At 37.7% G+C, this 21,828-nt stretch overlaps 1 protein-coding gene across 1 annotated transcript in view; it reads left to right on the plus strand.

The window, feature by feature from the left end:
- Nucleotides 1-21,828, plus strand: part of BMAL2 (basic helix-loop-helix ARNT like 2) — an 88,001-nt gene that overhangs the window by 32,409 nt on the left and 33,764 nt on the right. The window contains exons 6-9 of the mRNA XM_023738101.1: nt 4,474-4,553; nt 14,616-14,708; nt 17,390-17,507; nt 18,578-18,721. Coding sequence (XP_023593869.1) covers nt 4,474-4,553; nt 14,616-14,708; nt 17,390-17,507; nt 18,578-18,721 — 435 coding nt within the window. The remainder of the gene's footprint in view (nt 1-4,473; nt 4,554-14,615; nt 14,709-17,389; nt 17,508-18,577; nt 18,722-21,828) is intronic.

A 21,828-nucleotide genomic window follows, 5' to 3' on the forward strand; every position in this document is an offset into this window, starting at 1 on the left:
AATGAAATTTTTGCAGGCTCAACTGAGGTCATTTGATTGCAGCCCTAAATTCACTCAATTTCACATTAGAAATATCCTGAGGGAGGGCCTGTGGGAAAAGCCATGAATCAGAGCATCTACTAGGTTCCTGTTCTCAGCTGGAGATATAAAAATGAATGAGGTAAGGTTGCTGCCCTCTAGGGGCTCATGGTCTAATAAATAAGGAAGAGACCCATGAAGAGATAAACCTAGTGTGATAAATGTTACAGGAGAGGGATGAGTGAGATGAGATGCTGTGAACCCTCAGCACAGAGGAGACACTTAACCATTTAAATCCAGAGGGAATTCTTTGGAACATAGATTTCACCAATGGCCCACTTTTAAGCAAAAATGAGGTGGACAGGGCGACACGTCCTGGCCAGAACTTTTAGCCAGTGCCACCACATATCTGTCAGTTTGTCACACTGTGGTGGCTTGCATGTTGCTGTGATGCTGGAAGCTATGCTACCGGTATTTCAAATGCCAGCAGGATCACCCATCATGGACAGGTTTCAGAGGAGCTTTCAGACTAAGACAGACTAGGAGGAAAGGCCTGGGGGTGTACTTCCGAAAATTAGCCAATGGAAACCTTATGGATCACAGCAGAACAATGTCTGACTCACTTACTTTGAACATGCATCAGGAGAGATCAATCACTGGAGGAGAACATCACGTTAACAAGGCAACACTTGTACTCTTGTACATAAGGTTGCTGTGAGCTGGAGTGGGCTGGATGGCAGATATCTATGTATCTACTTGCCAGTGAGATGACTTAAAGAGGTTGGGTCTGCATTCCAGCCTCCTTATCAGAGTATAACCTCAAACTTGTTTGACAAAAGCTTAGAAGCCAAACCATCAGAGGGCTACATATGAATCGTGTTATTTTTGGTCCATAGCTTAATTACTTTAAATTTTAGACAGAAGGATGGTGAAATAATTTTTTTTCCCTGCACTCTACTGCAGTGCTTCTCGAACTGTCTGGGTGAAGGACAAGTTGTTTTTTTTTTTTTTCCCCAATGCATTGTAAAGTGTAGCACAATTAATTAGTAGGAAAACAGTCATGTATTTGGATACCGCAGTGATGTTACATTTCTAGAAAAGTGTTTAAATGCTTACTCTTAATTTCCATACTTATCTCACCACAGCTCACTCGTGACATTGGTCTGCAGACCACATTTGGAGGAGCCCTGCTTTGCTGCATGGCTTTCTGACAGCCTGTGGGCGTTCTGTATCTGTGCTAAATATCCAGGGACAAATAGGGAGAGTGGTTTGTGAGTGTGAGTTCTGGAGACAAACCTCCTAGATTCCAGTTCTGGCTCCCTGACTTCTTAATAGCTATGTGACTTGCTTAAGTTCCTGAATCTTCTAATCCTCAATTTCCATATCTGTAGAATAGGGATAATGCATTTGCCCCATAGGGTTGTTGTTAAGAGTGAAGAATGATGCGTATAAAGCCCTGGCACAGTATTCACTAATGGTGGAGGTGGCGGTAAAAGTAGCAGTATTAGTAGTATTTATTGTTCTCATCTTGTCTTTTTTTTTTAAATCTAATAAGCATTGTGAAAAGGGTAAGCAATCAGGTTTCCTAATTTGTGTTTGCCATCAGAAATCTAAGAGTCACATTTGTCACCCCTCTGGGCAAGTGTGCCGAATGTCACAACATGCAATTTATTAGCCAACCTCACCCTGACTTCAGCTCTGCGTTTACTACCCTCATTTTCTCTCTAACGCATCCTTACTTACTTACCTAGCCAGGGTTCACTGTTCCTGGTGATTTATGCTGTCAGGATCTCCCCATCCTAATTCTGCAGTGTTCTGGCCAACTTTGCTTCAGGCCAGACCTGGAAATGTCACTGCCTTCTCAAAATCCATTTATTGCTCTTCCCTGGATTGGCATTCGGAGTCTGCATCTTTCTTTTTATTTTATTTTTTTGTTGTACTTTAGATGAAGGTTTACAGAACAAATAGTTTCTCATTAAACAGTCAGTACACATATTGTTTTACGACTTTGGTTAACAATCCCACAACACATCAATACTCTCCCTTCTCAACCCTGGAGGACTTTTTTTTGTGTGTGAAACTATATATAGCCAAATTTACACCTTTTCAAAGGTTTCTACATGTACAATTCAGTGACATTGATTACATTCTTCCAGTTGTGCTGCTATTCTCACTATCCTTTTACAAATTATTCCATTACTATTATCTTCAACTCACTGCCCCTAGGCTTCCCATCAATCCTTTTGAGTTGCTGTTATCAGTTTGATCTCACATAGATAATTCTTTTTTTTTTTTTTTTTTTACCTTAGATGAAGGTTTACAGAACAAATAGTTTCTCATTAAACAGTTAGTACACATATTGCCCTATGACAATGGTTAACAACCCCACAATATGTCAGCACTGTCCTTTCTCAACCTTGGGTTCCCTATCACCATCTTTCCTGTCCCCTCCTGCCTTCTAGTCCTTGTCTCTGGACTGCTGTGCCTCATTAGTCCCGTTTTGTTTTATGGGGCTGTCCAATCCCCAGCTGGAAGGTGAACCTCGGGAGTGACTTCACCACTGAGCTAAAAGGGTGTCCAGGGGCCATACTCTCAGGGTCGGAGTCTGCATCTTTCACCCCTTTCTCAACTCCCTCCTGCTATAGTCCTACCAGCCTGCTCTGTGGTAATAGTAATAACAAACAATGACAAGTGGGAATTCTTTGAGGCCTAGGATAAAGGTAGGTTCCTACAGAGATTTTCTTTTGCTTAAGCCAGGCTCTTGAGGATGCTACCCGTCTGAAAACACTTACAAATCATAGAAGGAAGTGGTTTTATTTTGTTTTCTTTTATCACTTAAGTAACTGGTGAATTGGGGTTGCAAATCCATCCAAAGGCCAGTTTGTGATTTAAACATTTCAGAGTGTTACCCCCACCATTCTTGAGAAAGCAGCCTTTCTTGCGGTCCCAAAGTGGAGGGGATTGGGATTAGGAAGGTCGTTGGATACTGGGGAGAGGATACTGATTTACTTTTGAATCACCTTTACCCTGAGGTAGCTGGGGAAATCCCACTTCTGTCCCCTACACCTCCTTGTGGCCATGAAGGGCTTTGATGTGTCAGGATTGGCAGATGCCCTCAAGAAAAATGTAGTTTTGGTGCTTCCTTTCTCACCTGATGGCACAGTGGTTAAAGTGCTTGGCTGCTAACCAAAAGGTCAGTGGTTTGAACCCACCAGCCACTCGGTGGGAGAAAGATGTGGCAGTCTGCTTCTATAAAGATTTCAGCTTTGAAAACCCTATTGGGCAGTTATCTCTGTCCTGTAAGGTCACTATGAGTTAGAATTGACTTGATGGCAACAGGTTTTTTTTTTTGTTTGTTTGTTTCTATCTTTCCAGTCAAACTTTCATGTGTAGGTTTTGGCCTGATAATTCTATATTATTTTGCCAGCTCTTCATTTGCTTTAGAGACTTTAATATAATAAGCTCTGGGCTAAGAGCTTAAAATGAATTATTTCCTTTATATTTTATAAATTTTTTGTGTATTTTCAGAATTCTCCGTATGATCTTTAAAGGACCTTTCTTACTCAAAAATCCTATGAATCAGTGGCGTCACTAGGGTTGGTGTCACCCAGTGTAGTAACTCATGGTGTCACCTCCCCCATGCTAATTACCACAGTATTATAGCTAAAACACCAGAAAATTGACAAAATCAGTGACTGTAAAAACACTGGCAGCAATGAAAACAACAGCACGAGCTTGTAGTGCAGTCAGATGAAACCACGTGATTCGAAGCATCGTGGTAATTGGGTAATAATGACAGCTCTGGAGCACATTGGAAGGTTCAAAAAGTAAATTTGCATAGAGTTTTACCCTTGTAGGTATATTGATGCATGTAAGCTGGGCTTACAAAATATTTTTTTTGGTGTTATAACTACAGGGATATTTTTATAAAAAAAATAAATTTCTGCTGCTGAACAAAAAATTTATAGACAGTCATTTTGGTGTCATCCCCTCTGACAGTGTCACCTCATGCGGTCCATACCCCCTGCAACTCCCCCAGTGACACCACTGCTATGAATCCATAAAATGTGTTCAGAATTCCAGAGTTTGAACATTTAGAGCAATTCATATGACCAGTTTTAATAAGATAAGCAATTATAAAAATAACTATATTCTTGAATATTGTTGTATGTACATTTTACTAAAATGCTTTCTTTTTATATCATGCCCTTATGTCTGCACATTTGAGTAAAAAGGAATAAATAAGTAGTGAGGAATTTACAATCTAAACTCAAGAAATTTCAATCTAATAATAATGAAGAAAGAGAATAACTACCTCTTTACAGCTTGCTAGAAGAGACAGTACCATCATCATTGTCAACAGTAGCAGCAGCAGCATTGCTAACATTATTGAGCACTTAACTATATTTTCCTCTCTAATATATTTTCAATAACTTTTGACTTGTTTATTTTTAGGCATGACAAATTCTTATGTAGGAGATAATTACAGGCCTTCATTTATTCAGGATAATGAGCTGAGGCACTTAATCCTTAAGGTAAGTCGAGCAATCAATTTGTTTAAGTTGTATTTGTCCTTTCATTTTTATTTAAATGGGAGAAGATTTTCTTTAATTTGCTTCCTGTTATAAACACACATGAGTCTACATTAAACCGTATTTCCTGTAATATAAAAATGTACGTTGTAGAAGTAACCATTCCTTATTAGTTTGGGCTAATGAAAGCAGAGACAGAAGATAGGCAGTTTCAAAAATATGAAGCAAAGCTTGTCTTTAATACCGACCTCCTCCATTGCCTAATGGTCTCATCTGTCACACTGTAGGATCTGTGCTCCACTATTGCCACTCCTTCAAATCCAGCTCAACCTGTATCCCATTCCTTCAGGATTCTGTTCTCTGTGGAGTGGCCAGTCACTGATTACTTAATGAGTGTTAGTCCACTGATGCTTTGACATTTCTGTCCTCATCACGTTATATGCATGGTTTTTCATATTCACCCGTCTAGAGGTTTGACGTGGAAAATATGATCATGTATTTGGCATATAGAGGAGCCCTGGTGGCGCAGTTGTGAAGTGCTTTGCTGCTAACCAAAAGGTCTGCAGTTCGAACTCATCAGCCACTCCTCGGGAGAAAGACGTAGAATTCTGCTTCTGTAAAGATTATAGCCTTGGAAATCCTATGGGGCAGTTCTACTCTGTATTGTAGGGTCACTGTGAGTCAGAATCGACTTGACGTGATGGGTTTGGTTTGGTTTGGAATTGGCATATACTGCTCCCAGGAATTGATAAGTGCCTTGTTCATGTGCTAATATGACCAGGTGTTAAGTCATACTGTGATTAAATAGAAAGACTCTTCATATAGATTTTTGTCTATTTTTCTTTTTAAAAAATTTCTTTTAAAAGCCACTCTTTTAGTTGAATAGCTGAATTTAAACATGGTATTCCTGACAGAAGCATAAAGGATTTTTGCAGATAATAAAAACTTTTTTTTTTTTTTTGGAGCTCTGTGAATTTTTAATTTTTTTTTATTGTGATTTAGGTGAAAGTTTACAGAGTAAATTATTTTCTCATTAAATGGTTAATCCACAAATGTTTTGTGACATTAGTTGCCAACACCGCAATTTGTCAACACTCTCCCCTTCTCCACCCTAGGTTCCCTGTTTCCGTTTGTCCAGTTTTCCTGTCCCTTCCTGCCTTCTCATCTTTGCTTTTGGTCTGGTGTGCCCATTAGTCTCATATACATGGTTGAACTATGAAGCACGTCTCTCATGTGTGTTATTGTTGGCCCTATACAACTGTATAATCTTTGGCTGACTCAGAAGTGACTTCAGTACTGAGTTAAAAGGATGTCCGTGGGCCATACTCTGGGGGTTTCTTCGTTCTCTGTCAGACCAGCAAGCCTGTTTTTTTTTTTTTAACAAAAACATTTTTAAAGATAGTAGAATGTACCATAGCTTAGAAGAATTCATGCCAATCTTTATGTCATTTTTCAGTCATAACTTAATGTAACCCTGGTCCTGTCCCCTTATTTGACTAGAACACATCTACCTAATTCACCTCATTTTTGTTTCCAGTTGATAAAAATTAGTCCAAGGAAACGTCAGGTTGGAAGTGCGAGACTTATCCTGTGTGTCGATACATTAAAAAAAAAAAAAAAAAAAAAGATTGCTACTGAGTAAACTTTGTCTCATGGGGACCCCATGTGTGTCAGAGTAGAACTGTGCTCCCTAAGGTTCTCAGTGAATGTCTTTTTCAAAATAGATCTCCAGGATTTCTTCTGTTATAATTCTGGGTGGACTCGAACTGCCAACCTTTCAGTTAGCAACTTAACCGTTTATTTTTTATTTTATTTTTTCTTTTTTTTTAAATTGTACTTTAGATGAAGGTTTACAGAACAAACTAGCTTCTCATTAAACAGTAAGTACACGTTATTTTATGACATTAGTTAACAACCCCATGACATGTCAACAGTCTCCCTTCTTGACCTTGGGTTCCCTGTTACCAGCTTTCCTGTTCCCTCCTGCCTTCTAGTCCTTGCCCTTGGGCTGGTGTGCCCCTTTAGTCTTGTTTTGTTTTATGGGCCTATCTGATCTTTGGCTGAAGGGTGAACCTCAGGAGTGACTTCATTACTGAGCTAAAAGGGTGTCTGGGGTCCATATTCTCAGATTTTCTCCAGTATCTGTCTGGCCAGTAAGTCTGGTCTTTTTTTGTGACTTAAAATTTTGTTCTACATTTTTCTCCAGCTCTGTCTGAGACCCTCTATTGTGATCCCTGTCAGAGCAGTCAGTGGTGGTAGCCTGGCACCATCTAGTTGTACTGGACTCAGTCTGGTGGAGGCTGTGTTAATTGTGGTCCATTAGTCCTTTTGACTAATCTTTCCCTTGTATCTTCAGTTTTCTTCATTCTCCCTTGCTCCCGAAGGGGTGAGACCAGTGAAGTATCTTAGATGGCCGCTCACAGGCTTTTAAGACCCTAGATGCTACTCACCAAAGCAGAATGTAGAACATTTTCTTTATGAACTATGTTATGCTAATTGAGCTAGATGTTCCCTGAGACCATGGTCCCTATAGCCCTGTGCCCAGCAATTCGGTCCTTCAGTGAGTTTGCATGTGTCTGTGGCGCTTCCATGACCTTGTTTTGTACAACTTGGGCTGCCTTCCCCAGTATTATGGACTGTCTTACCCTTCACCAAAGTTACCACTTATCTAATATCTATTTAGTGTTTGTCCATCCCCACCCCTCCCCTCCCTCATAGTAATAGTAGTGGTCTCATACAACATTTGCCCTTTTGTGATTGACTTAATTCACTCAGCGTAATGCCCTCCAGATTCATCCATGTTGTGAGACACTTTGCGGATTCATCGTTGTTGTTTATCATTGAGTAATAATCCATAGTGTGTAAGTAACATAGTTCGTTTATCCATTCATCTGTTGATGGGCATCTAGATTGGTTCCATCTTTTTGCTTTTGTGAACAATACTGCAATGAACGTGGGAGTGCATATGTCTATTCATGTGACAGCTCTTATTTCTCTAGGATATATTCCTAGGAGTAGGATTGCTGGATCATATGATATTTCTATTTCTAGCTTTCTAAGGAAGCACCATGTCATTTTCTGAAATGGTTGTATCATTTTGCATTCCCACCAGCGGTGTGTAAGAGTTCCGATCTCCCTGCAGCCTCTCCAGCATTTGTTATTTTCTGTTTTTTTGATTTGTGCCAGTAATGCCGGGGTGAGATGGTATCTTATTGTAGTTTTGATTTGCATTTCTCTAATGGCTAGTGATCGCGAGCATTTCCTCATGTGTCTGTTAGCTACTTAAAAGTCTTCTTTGGTGAAGTGTCTGTTCATTTCCATTGCCCATTTTTTAATTGGATTGTCTTTTTGTTGTAGAGGTGTTGGATTTTCCTGTAGATTTTAGAGATTAGACCTTTGTCAGATTTGTAATAGCCAAAAATTTTTTCCCAGTCTGTAGGTCCTCTTTTACTCTTTTGGTGAAATCTTTTGATAAGCTTAAGTGTCTAATTTTTAGAAGATCCCAGTTATCTAGCTAATCTTCTGGAGTTAGTGTGTTGTTAGTTGTGATTTATATCCTGTTAATGCCATGTTTTAGGGCCTATAGTGTTGATCCTATTTTTTCTTCTATGATTTTTTTAGTTTTTGGTTTTATATTTAGGTCTTTGATCCATTTTGAATTAGTTTTTGTGTATGGTGTGAGGTATGGGTCCTGTTTCAGTTTTTTGCAGATGAATATCCAGCTTTGCCAGCACCATTTGTTAAAAATACCGTCTTTTCCCTATTTGATGGACTTTGGGCTCTTGTCGAAGATTGGGTGACCGTACATGGTTGGATTTACATCTAGGTTCTCAATTCAGTTCCGTTGGTCAATGTGTCTGTTGTACCAGTACCAGGCTGTGTTGACTACCATAGCTATATAGTTGGTTCTGAGGTCAGGTAGTGCAAGTCCTCCTACTTCATTCTTCTTCTTCAATAGTGCTTTACTTATCTGGGGCTTCTTCCCTTTTCATATAAAGTTAATGATTAGTTTTTCCATCTCTTTAAAGAATGTTGTTGGTATTTGGATCGAGACTCCATTGTATTTGTAAATTGCTTTGGGTAGAATTGCCATTTCTACAATGTTGAGTCTACCTATCCATGAGCATGGTATGTTTTTCCATTTATCTAGCTCTCTTTTGGTTTCTTGCAGTAGTGTTTTGTAGTTTTCTTTGTATAGGTCTTTTACATCCCTGGTTAGATTTATTCCTAAGTATTTTAGTTTTCTAGGGGCTATAATAAATGGTATTGTTTTCCTGATTCCCTTTTTGTCATTCTCTTTCTTGGTGTGTAGGTATCCAACTGATTTTTTTATGTTTATCTTGTATCCTGTTACTCTGCTGAATCTTTCTATTAGTTCCAGTATTTTTTTTCTTGGAGTCTTTTGGGTTTTCTATGTATAGTATCATATCATCCACAAATAGGGACAGTTTTATTCTTCATTGCCAATTTGAATGCCCTTTATTTCTTTTTCTTGCCTTATTGGTCTAGCTAGGACTTCCAGCACAATGTTAAAATAGGAGTGGTGATAAAGGGCATCCTTGTCTTATTCCTATTCTCAAGGGGAATATTTTCAGCCTCTCTCCATTAAGAATGATGTTAGCTGTTGGTTTTTATAGATGCCCTTTATTATGTTGAGAAATTTCCCTGCTATACCTATTTTGTTAGAGTTTTCATCAGGAATGGGTGTTGGACTTTGTTGAGTGCCTTTTCTGCATCAGTTGAGATGATCATGTGATTCTTTTCTTTCCTTTGATTTATGTGGTAGATTACATTGATTGATTTTCTAATGCTGAACTATCCTTGCATACCTGGTATGAATCCTGCTTGGTCATGGTGTATTATTTTTTTGACATGATGCTGAATTCTATTGGCTAGAATTTTATTGAGAATTTTTGCATCTATATTCATGAGAGATGTTGGTCAGTAATTTTCTTTTTTTGTGGTGTCTTTGGCTGGTTTCAGTATCAGGGTTATGCTGGCTTCATAGAATGATTTTGGAAGTATGCCTTCCTTTTCTATGTTCTGAAATAGTTTGAGTAGTACTGGTGTAAGCTCTTCTCTGAATGTTTGAGAGAATTCTCCAGTGAAGCCATTTGGGCCCGGACTTTTTTTTGTTGGGAGTTTTTTTTGTGTGTTTTTTTTAAATTACCTTTTCAATCTCTTCTCTTTTATGGTTTACCTTTTCAATCTCTTCTCTTTTATGGGTCTGTTCTGATTTTCAACATCATTTTGTCTTAGTCTGGGTAGGTAGTGTGTTTCTAGAAATTTGTCCATTTCCTCTAGGTTTTCAAATTTGTTAGGGTATAGTTTTTCATACTACTCTGTTATGATCTTTTTTATTTCAGTTGGATCTGTTGTAATGCCCCCCATTTCATTTCTTATTTGGGTTATTTGCATCCTCTCCTGTTTTTCTTTGTCAGTTTGGCCAGTGGTTTCATGATTTTGTTGATCCTTTCAAAGAAGCAACTTTTGGTTTTGTTGATTCTTTCTATTGTTTTTCTATTCTCTGTTTCATTTATTTCTTCTCTGATCTTTATTCTTTCTTCTGGTGGTTGTGGGCTTCTTTTGCTGTTCTCTATTTGTTCGAGTTGTGTACCTAATGTTTTGATTTTAATCCCTTTCTTCTTTTTTGATGTGGCCATCTATTGCTACAAATTGACCTCTGAGCACTGTGTTTGCTGTGTCCCAAAGGTTTTGGTATGATGTGTTTTCATTCTTATTTGATTCTAGGAATTTTTTGATTCCATCTCTGATTTATTCTATTACCCAGTGGTTTTGAAGCAGGGTGTTATTCAGTTTCCATGTAATTAATTTTTTTCCTTGCCCTTCCTGTTGTTAATTTCTACCTTGATGGCATTGTGGTCACAGAAGATGCTTTGTATTATCTCAGTGTTTTGGATGTTGTTGAGGGTTGCTCTGTCGCCTGAGATGTGGTCTATTCTGGAGAACGTTCCACATGCATTGGAAAAGAATGTGCACTTTGCACTGTTGGGTGGAGTGTTCTGTATATGTCTATGAGTTCAAGTTGGCTGATTGTGACCTTTAAATTTTCTGTATCTTTGTTGAGTTTCCAGATGTTCTGTCCTTTACTGAGAGTGGTGTGTTGAAGTCTCCTACTGCAATTGTGGAGCTGTCAATTTCTCTTTTCAGGGCTGTTAGAGTTTGTTTTACGTATATTGGAGCCCTGTCATTGGGTGCAGAGATATTTATTATGGTTATGTCTTCATAATGGATCATCCCTTTAATCACTATATAGTGCCCTTCTTTGTCTTTTATGGTGGATTTTGTTTTAAAATCTATTTTATCTGAGATAGGTATTGCCACTCTTGTTCTTTTTTGGTAGCTGTTTGCTTGATGTATTTTTTTCCATCCTTTGATTTTTAATAAATATATGTCTTTGTTTCTAAGGTGTGTCTCTTGTAGACAGCATATTGATGGATCCTGTTTTTTTATCCATTCTGTCACTCTCCATCTCTTTATGGGTGCATTGAGGCCATTTACGTTCAGTGTAATTATTGATAGGTGTGATTTTTTTGCTGTCATTTTGTAGTGCTTTTTTTCTTTGTGCTGATGTTTTCTTTGTTCCTCTTACTCTCCTGTGCTGAATTCCTTTTGTTTGTGGATTATTTTTTCATTTCTTTTGTTTTGGTAGATTTTGTTTTTATTGGGACTTTATGTGTTTCTTCTTTATTTTGATGAGTAGGTTTGTTAACTTTCTTTGTGGTCACCTTGAAATTTACCCGTATCTTCCTAGCTTTGAACCAGTCTATTATTACTTGGTATCGCCTTGCCTTCCTCTCCATTAGAAAGTTCTATACCTACACTGTTTATTCCCTCTTTTATTGTTCTGATGTTGTTGTCATTTGAGATTAACCTCTCTGGTTCCCTGTTGTAAATCTTTTGGTTTTGAATAGTCCTTGAGAGTTCATTTCCTAGGTTGGTATCTGGCTGGTGCGGTCTTGCATCCTAGATTCAGTCTGTGGTCTGATGTTGTTTGTTCTCTAACTGAAGGACTCCCTTTAATAATTCTTGTAAGTTTGGTTTGACTTTTACATATTCCCTTAATTTCTGTTATCTGGAAATGTCCTAGTTTCACTATCATATTTGATTGAGCATTTTGCAAGATATATTATTGTTGGTTGACAATTTTTTTCTTTCAAGGTTTTACATACGTCATCCCATTGCCTTCTTGCCTGCGTGGTTTCTGCTGAGTAATCAGAGTTTAGTCTTATTGTTTCTTCTCTGTATGTGACTTTTCATTTTTCTCGAGCTGCTCTGAGGATTCTTTCTTTGTCTTTGGTTTTAGCGAGTGTGATTATGATATGCCTTGATGATTTTCTTTTGGGGTCTATCCTATGTAGGGTTCATTGAGCTCCTTGAATGGTCAGCTTTTCATCTTCCATGATATTATGGAAATTTTCTGTCAGCAATTCTTCAGTAATCCTCTCTGTGTTTTCTGTTTTCTCCCTCTGTTCTGGAACTCCAATCACTTGCAGATTTTTGCTTTTGATTGTATCCCACATCATTTTCAGGGTTTCTTCATTTTTCTTTGTTCTTTTTTCTAATTTTTCTCAGAGTTGTATCCAAGTGTTTGTCTTCAGTTTTGCTGATCCTGCCTTCCGTTCTTTCACACCTGCTCCTCAGACCTTCTGTGACACTGTCCGTTTCTGAAATCTTGTTTATCTTTTAGATTTCTAATTGTTGTTTTTGTGTTGTTTCTAGTTGTTAATTTATTTTGGCGTTTTGTTCCTATATTATTTTCCTGAATTCTTCCATTTTTTTTGTCTGTATTTTCCACGAATTTGTCTATTTTTTTCCTCATTTTTTTTCTGCTTTTTCCTTCAACTTTTGGATAGCTCTGAATATTAGAGATTTGAATTCCCTATCAGATAGTTCTAGTGCCTTTTCTTCTACTGGAAAGTCATCTGGTGTTTTATTTTGGACACCTACTGGAACCATCCTGTCCTGTTTTTTTATATGTTTTGATATTGTCTGTTGTCTTCAGGATATTCAGGAGTTATTTTCTTTGTTTACTGTTTTTACATTTGTTTGTTTTGTCCTGCTTTTTTGTTTTATTTGATTATGTCTGAGCAGGCAGGCTGTGTGTTCTTTGTTGTTTGTTCGTCTGTGGGCACGATACTTTTCATCTCCTTGTCCAATGAGCAGAGCCAGTCACTCAGCTATGGTGCATTAGGGCAGGTCCAGCTGAAGGGGTGGGGCTGGATGGGTTGTTTGTGGCATGTACTGGGGCTGACAGCGTGGGCTGGGGGTCAGTGCAGGGCAAGTTTTGGTAGGCCATGCCTATGCTGCTTAGGGGTGTGATGTTTAGCATATGGTGCAGGTAGGCAGGTGGGAGGGGGGAGGTTGTGATGTGTGGAGCTAAGATGGGTATGTGAAAGAAGAGAGAAGAGAGAGAAACAGGAGCCAAAACAACCAACCAAACAAACAAAAAAAGTGCTGAGGGAGCTTGCCCTTGGAGTGGAGAGATAAGAAACTGAGAAATGGAGAAAAAGAAAAGAGAGAAAAATAAATAAATAAAAATAAAAAAGAAAGAAATGACCCCAGGGATCCCACTGATGACCAGGGAAGTGGCTCCCAGGCCTCGAGGCACAGCCCATCTAGAAGAGGTGGAGATGGCACACAGCATCAGGTATTCAGGAGCCAAGAAGGGAAGGAAAGCAGAGAGAGGCGAGAAACCAAGAAATGAAGAAAAACAAAAAGCAAAAAAGGAGAAGAGAAAAGAAAAAAACTAGATAAAAATGGAAAAAAAGAAAGGCCCCCAGGGATCCCACTGGTGCTACTGCACAGACCTGGGAAGTGTCTTCCAAGCTGCACAGTACAGCCCAGCTAGAACGGGATCCCACCAATGTGGTGGCGCAAACTGGGGAAGTGGTTCCCCAACCAAGTGATGCTTCACAGCTTGTCAAGAAGAAGCAAAGATGGCACACAGAGCAAGTGTTCGAGTGAAAGGAGCGGGAGGAGGCAGAGAAGAAACCAAAAGAAGCCGAGAAAAGTAACACCAGCAACAAAGAAATGGCACTGAAGGAGCCGGCCGGTATGGGCGGGGCCAATCCAAGTGACACGGATCCAGTGCCTCCCGGCTGTCCAAGCAACCACAGCCAGCTAGGAAGTGGCGGGTGCCAAGCAAAGGGAAGAAGGGTGTGGGATGGAAAGCGTATATCACTGGTTTCTGGGTGCTCTGTCTCCTGCTGGGAGCTCCGTGAAGCTGCTTTCCTGTACTCCCTGTCTACCAATCTCTGCCAGGAGTCCAAGATGGTGAATCCATGCTGCATTAGCTGATAGGGGCCCTTTGCTTGTATCTCTCCTTACTCTCTGTTCTCTGTCAGTTTCTTATTCCATTCAGTGCTTGGCTGAGTTCTTTCTCTTCATTTGATGGTTAGGGTTCCAGGATTGACATTTGTCTCTGTTTTACTTAGTTTTTTGAGTCTTTGCTGTGGAGGGACGGCATGGTGCTTCTGTCTACAATGCCATGTTGACTCTGCCTTCTGTGACTTAACCATTTAGATTGTTTCGTGAGGATTTATTGGGTAGACCTTATGGGAATAGTTGACATATTAGAATTTTTTAAATTTAGTTTTCAAAAAACTAAATTTATACCAAAAAGTATAAAAACGTATACAATAAATGTCTTCATCCTTTCCTCGTCCTCCATCTGCATGGTCCTTCCACTCCAACAATTCCACAAGCAATCATTGTTATTGAAGTTTTTTGATATCTTTATAGAGTATCTCCTATAGACTATAGTAGAATTTGGTAAAAATAATTCTTACATTAGGAAATATCCCAACTGAATATTCCTTGGCTGAACTTTCCATGTCAAAAACATTAGTTTAGACTGGGATTCAATTTATTGTTACTTATAAATATTTTTATGTCTTAAGAACATTTCTTGAAATTGTTTTTACCAGGATTTATGACCACTCCATTAGTTCTTTTGCTACAATAATTTCCTTAAAATATAAATGTATGTTTGTGTGAGACAGAAGGTATTTTAAAATGTTCTTTTTTTTTTTTTAATCTTAGACTGCAGAAGGCTTCCTATTTGTGGTTGGATGTGAAAGAGGAAAAATTCTCTTCGTTTCTAAATCAGTCTCCAAAACGCTTAATTATGATCAGGTATCCAAAACTGAGGATATTTTCTACACAATTTTTAATTTTTCAAAGAAACACATTTTAAAGTGCTTTTCCTGAATTGTTTCTTCCCACTGAGATATAGAATTAGGTTCTGCTAAGTTAGAGCTCCAAGAGAGATGGAAAGAGTATGGATTTTTATTACTGGAATTAGTATTCACTTTCTGACCTTCAGTGGGTAAGAGCTTGGCTGCTAACCAAAGGGTCGGCAGTTTGAATCCACCAGCCCCTCCTTGGAAACTCTATGGGACAGTTCTACTCTGTCCTATAGGGTCACTATGAGTTGGAATTGATTCTACGGCACTGGGTTAGGTTTTTGTTTTCTGACCTTCAGTAAGTTCCTTAATTTTACTGAACCTCAATCTTCCTTCTGTGTAAAAGTGAGAATGATGATTGTACCTGTCTCTTAGGATGTAAAGACTAAATGTGATATCATATATGAGAGTATCTGAAGTGTTGGCTACCTTTCTCTATTTCCTCCAAGACATAACATTATTAGTCTTTTTTTTTTTAACTTTTTTTTAATTGTTGAAAATACACCAATTCAATAATTTCTACATGTATGGTTCAGTGACATTGATTACGTTCTTCAAGTTGTACAACCATTCTCACCCTCCTCTTCAGAATTGTTCCTCCTCCACTAGCATAAACTCACTGTCCGCTAAGGTTCCTGTCTAACCTTTCAAGTTGCTGTTGTCAATTTGATCCCATATAGATAGATCTTAAAAGAGCATAATGCTCAAGGCAGACATTCTTTACTAATTAAGCTACACTGTTATTTAAAGAAGGCTTCAGGGGATATTTTTGGTTTAAGGTTTAAAGATTGTCTCAGGACAGTAGTTTCAGGGGTTCATCCAGCCTCCGTGGCTCCAGAAAACTCTGGATTCCAAGAGAATTTGAAATACTTTTCCTCATTCTTCCCCTTTTGATCAGGATTCTTATATAGAGTCTTTGATAAAAATGCTCCGTAAATGTAGCTGGGTACCATCCAGTTCTTCTGATCTCATAGCAAAGGCGGCAGTTGTTCCTGAAGGCAATTAGCCACACATTCCATTTCCTCCCCCAATTCCTAATTCTCCTTCTTCAAGAGGCAACATTAGTATTTATTATTAAGTTATATGTATTACATAACAGCTTTTGGCCTAATCTCTGGCAACAAACTCTAAAATATGTCTTTTATTTAAGTAGCTTGGTAATTATTTACCTCCTTATTACAATTTAGTTTAAGCTAGTTATTTAAAAACTATAGCACTGAAACTAATCCAACAGAGGGAAGAAACTAGCACCCGTGGTCTCATTTAAAATAGACGTCAGATAGAGCACAGCTTTAATCTTAAATAACCCCCACTAACTTCAGCCTCTTTTCCTCACAAACTTAAACATTTGGGAGAATATTATATATTCATAGATGAGATAAATAACAGAAAAAGAGGTATTATGTGGCTGTATACAGAAGGCTTGAGAACCATATGAATCATGCAACAGTTGAGGACACAAAAATAGTACAAGACCTGAATATTCCATCTTCTAATGGGAGATACAGAACATTATATACACTACATACATACATGAAGATAACTGACAATTCAGGATAGCACTTAAGTTTCACATTAGTGACATGGAGTCCAATCCCCCTGTGCACTGACTTTGCATTTCAGAGGCCATCCAAGAGACTCACTGGCTGCTCAGGAGGACATTGAGGTTCCCATGATGTAGGGTCTAGTCCTCAGCTCATTAAATTCAGAAAACTGATTTGCTCTGAAACAAAGAGTTAGTCATACTCTGAGCATAGACTTACATTAACCAAACACACAATAGACTGATGCATAAATCAAATTGTTAGTTTTTTTTTTTAGTATGAGATATCTAACTGCCAAGCAATCCACACTACTTGTATAGGAATCTCTACTTGGGTAATAAAGAAGTTCGCAAGAGGGATGATAGCTGTGGGTCAGGGAGGGCCTCACACATGAGGTGAGATGTCTGCTAAGCCTGTCAGAAGGACACATTTAGGATGAACAGATAAAGGGAGGAAGAAATTTTGGGCCAGGAGAGGCATCTAGAGAGTAAAAGGCAACTAGCTAGAGTGGTCAGGGAATTGACATTGTAGAGAAAGGGTGATGAATGCCAGGTGATAAGACCTTGTAAGCAAAGGCATAGACCCAGGATGCTCTGCATGGGGGGAGGGAGGGGTGAGAAATGGTAAGTGTTCTGGGTTGCATTTTGTTTTTTAACAGTAAAGAACTCTTTGAATCATACCATAAAATCACCAATGTTCTAATACTTCCATATTGTACTATATTATCTCTTTCTTTTCACGAAGAATAGAAAATTTAAAAGTAAATAAAAAATATGATTTAGAAGTAAGATGTGATTTAGAGGATGTTTTTCATTAGACAAGCGTTAACAGAACATTAATGATTAGGTGTTTGTATTGGTTTGTGTATATCTGGTTCTGGTTCTGTATTCATGTATTTTTTCCTATCTACAAATATCTCCCTGCTTCTAGCACTAAGTTAATATTACACAGTACAGTAGATGTATCTTTGAACTTACAAAAAAGCAAGTTTTATGAAAGAAAAAGTATTTGTCACATGTCTGTATAAGGAAAAGTAGAAAAGTTATAGTACTCATTTTAAATGAACATCTGTCTACCTTATAAATAGGCTAGTTTGACCGGACAAAGCTTATTTGACTTCTTACATCCCAAAGATGTTGCCAAAGTAAAGGAACAACTTTCTTCTTCTGATATTTTACCAAGAGAGACATTAAGAGATGGCAAAAGTAAGTGCTCATTTCAGTGTACTTACCATTTTATGTAAATATAATTATTACTTAAAAGTACAGCTATAAGATGTTTTTAAACAGCTAATAATGGTTTTACTGAGAGAAGAATTATTTAGTAAACTTTACAATCCTTAACTTCAGAATTAAAAAATATCATTATAGCTGTATAGAGAATTGCTGTATTCATACACACATGTAAGAACATATATTCATATGAAGATGCTTTGATTTGAGGAATTATGATGGATTCATATTTTCTATTTTTTGTGTGCTAACAAAATCTTTTCAAGAAAGTATCTTATTTTAGATAAAAATTGCTGGAATTTTCATTATTTAGCTATATGCTGAGAGATAATTTTTTTTTCTTATATGGGTTAGGTTTGCTTAGTACAAAAGACCTTGTATACTTGTGCCTGGGAAAGTATAAAGTACCTCTTCTCTGAAAATGCTTTTCTTTTCTGAAAATGCTAAGTTCCAAGTAATTATTTATAATACAAATATAATGAAGCTTGTTCCATTGATTGCTGCTGTATTTCAGTTTTTTTCATTTTAATTTAATTTTTATTTCATTTTATTTAAATTTTATCTATTATTCACTCTCTAGGGAAAAAGTAAACATAAATTACAAGTGTTTATAAGTCATCAAAATGTGATTTCTTGACAAATACATTTTTAATGTGTTGCACTTTGGGGTTTACTGTACAATCATGTCATTGCTTTAAGAAATCATTTCTTTTTTTTAATTTATACAAAAATGTAATGTTGTTGTGTGCTCTCTAGTCGCTTCCGACTCATAGTGATGCTGGTGGAGCAGTGGTTAAGTACTTGGCTGCTAACTGAAATGTTGGTAGTTTGAACCCACCAGCTGCTCTGTAGGAGAAAGACATGATAATCTGTTTCCATTAAGATTGCAGCCTTGGAAACCCTATTGGGAAGTTCTACCCTCCTACAGGGTCACTATGAGACAAAAATGTAATAGATAACTAAAAAAAATTCAGAAATAAATTTCACAATTATTTGAAAATATTCTTTTCCATCTATTATCTTGCCCACTTCTGCCACGAAAGCTGGTTTGCAAGTTCATGGTAATTTCAACACTGGAAGGACACCTGTGTATTCTGGCTCAAGACGATCCTTTTTCTGTCGGATAAAGAGTTGTAAAGTCTCCATCAAAGAAGAGCATGAATGCCTACCCAACTCAAGGAAGAAAGGTATCATCACTTTGAATGTTAGATAATTTAAGGCATGGATATAAAATTAATATCCTAAGTATTTTCTATACAGAAAAAATAAAATGTATGTTTAAGGCATACAAATAATTGAGACTGAAAGCACCTGAGAAAATAAGATTGTTTTTTAGCCAGAATTATTTAGATTGACTCATTCAGATCATATCATTTAAATTTATCAGGTAAGTGTATATTTTTCTTATTACCCAAGATTTTAATGGAGTGGTTGAAATTGGAGTTTGGGGCCTAGAAAATGGGAAGAATTGAGAAGGGATGGAAATAACACTTATGCTATAAAGTTCCATTATCACTTTTGAAATATAAAGTTAGGTCTTTAAAAATACTTCGGTAATACAAGAGCCTGATTTGATTAATTCTGGTGAAAGTTTCTTAAGATGTTCCAGGTGCTTTTAATTTTCATGACATTGTGGTTCTTTGGTGTATATTTTTATTTCTGTTTTCTTGTGATTCTTTTATAGATATTTACGTTTTGAATTGATTTAACACTCATCTATTAAACTTAATTGGGAAATTTCAGGGACTACAAAATATCTCATGCTTTTTTTCCTAAGAGATTTTTAAGCTATTATATATAGAATTCCCTATACAAATTTCAACGTGAACACTTTATTTTATTCTTGTTGTTGAGAATATACATAGCAAAACATACACCAATTCAGAAATTTCTACATATACAGTTCAGTGACATTGATTACATTCTTTGAGTTGCACAACCATTCTCACCCTCCTTTTCCGAGATATTCCTCCCTTATTAACATAACCTCAGTGTCCCCAAGTTTCATGTCTCATCTTTCGAGTTGCTGTTGTCAATTTGATCCCATGTAGATAGATCTTAAAAAAGTACAACGGTCAAGGCAGACATTCTTTACTAGTTAAGCTAGTTAAGACTTCAGGGGCTATTTTTGGTTCAAGATTTAAAGATTATTCAGGGCAATTGTTTCAGGGGTTCAGCCTCCATGGCTCAAGATAATTGGGATTCTGTGAGAATTTGAAATTCTATTCTGCATTTACCCCCTTTTGATCATGATTCTTCTACAGAATCTTTGATCAAAATGTCCAGTAATGGTAGTTGGGCACTATCTATTTCTTCTGGTCTCATGGCAAAGAAGGCAGTTATTCATGGAGGTAACGAGCCACACATTCCATTTCCTCCTCTTATTACTGACTCTCCTTCCTCTGTTGCTCCAGGTGAACAGAGACCAATTGTTGTAAATTGAATCACTGCTTGCAAGCTTTTAAGACCCCAGGCACTATGCAATGAGCTAGGAAGTAGAACAGAAGCACTGAACACGTTATTAGGCCAATTAACTGGGATATTCCATGAAACCATGACCCTAAACCTCCAAACCAAGGAACCAAATCCTGTGAGATATTTGGTTGTACCTGTGAGATATTTGGTTGTACCTAAGCAGCCTCAGCAGCTACTCTTTTTTTCTTTTTTGGTCATTGTTGTAAATATATCACACAACTTTTGCCAATTTAACCTTTTACATGTGTACAACTTATTGGCAGCAATTACATTAATTAGCTGTGCAACCCTACCCTTAATCAATGTGATTTTTTTCCACCACCGTAAACTAAAACTCAGTACTCCATAAGCAATAACCCTTCTCTTTTTCCCTCCCTCCTGCTGCTGGTAACCACTAAGAAACTTTGATCTCTATACATTTAACTGTTCTTGTCTTTTTTATAAGTGAAATCATATAATATTTGCCCTTTTGTGATTAACATATTTCACTCAGCATAATGTCATCAAGCTCCATCCATATTGTAGTATGTATCAAGACTTCATTTCTCTTACTGGCTGAGTAGTATTCCATTGCATGTATGTACCATATTTTGTTTATCCATTCATCCATTGATGGGCATTTAGGTTGTTTCCACATTTTGGCTATTGTGAATGGCACTGCAATGAACAGTGTACAGGTCTCTATTTGATTCTTGGTTTTCAAGTCTTTTGGGTCAGTGTGAAATTTGCTTTCACATCTGTTAAAAGGATATGTCTATATAGCTTCAAGATTCAATCCATTTGCAAGTTTTGGCTAGAATTTCTTTTGGCAGCCACCTAAAATGATAAGCACTAATACTCATTGAGCATGTCATGGATTGAATGTGTCCCCCAAAAATGTCTGTCAACTTGGCTAGGTCATGATTCCCAGTATTGTATGATTGTGTGTTGTAAATGCTATCACTGTGATGTAATAAGGTGGATCAGCTGCAGTTATACTGATGAGGTCTACAAGATTAGATAGTGTCTTAAGCCAGTCTATTTTGAGATATAAAAGAGAAAAGCAAGCAGAGAGTTGTAGGGACCTCATAGCACCAAGAAAGCAGCGCCAAGAGCGGAGCATGTCCCTTGGACCTGAGGTTCCTGCACTGAGATGCTCCCAGACCAAGGGAAGACTGATGACAAGGGCCTTCCTCCAGAGCTGACAAAGAAAGGAGCTGATGCCCTGAATTTGGACTTGTTGCCTACTAGACTGTGAGAGAATAAATTTCTCTTTGTTGAAGCCATCCACTTGTGGTATTTCTATTATAGCAGCACTAGATGACTAAGACAAAGTACTTCCCCTGTGCCAAATACTGTGCTAAGTGTTTTTGTATGTTTTAATCCTCACAAAAACACTATTATTATCTCTGTTGTAGAGCCATTATTGTCATTACGTCAAGTACCTGCTCTCTCTGCCTTCCCTCCTAAGTCAGCCATATTAATCTTATTATAGTGGATAGATGGAACATGACCATATAATAGTATCCAAGGGCAGGAATATTCCGTGTGTGTGGATGGTCCAAGGAGTCATACTTCAGGCTGACCCCAGACTGTAGTACATTTTATCCTTAGGATTAACTAAAGGTGAACCAACACCATGTCAAGCAGATCCAACCATAAGGAAATCAGGTGATCTACACAGCAATCCACATGAGAGAAAAACGTAGGAACCAGTTGAACTACCTTAACGTGGCTGAAATCTCTGTGGTGGTTGATGCAAATCATCGGTTATGTAGAGGCTGAAATTATCAGGTTTTGTAAGCATTCTAAAGATTACCAAATAGATTTGTCTTTCCCT

This window comes from Trichechus manatus, unplaced genomic scaffold (genome assembly GCF_000243295.1).
Source record: "Trichechus manatus latirostris isolate Lorelei unplaced genomic scaffold, TriManLat1.0 scaffold00112, whole genome shotgun sequence".
Lineage (NCBI taxonomy): Eukaryota > Metazoa > Chordata > Mammalia > Sirenia > Trichechidae > Trichechus > Trichechus manatus.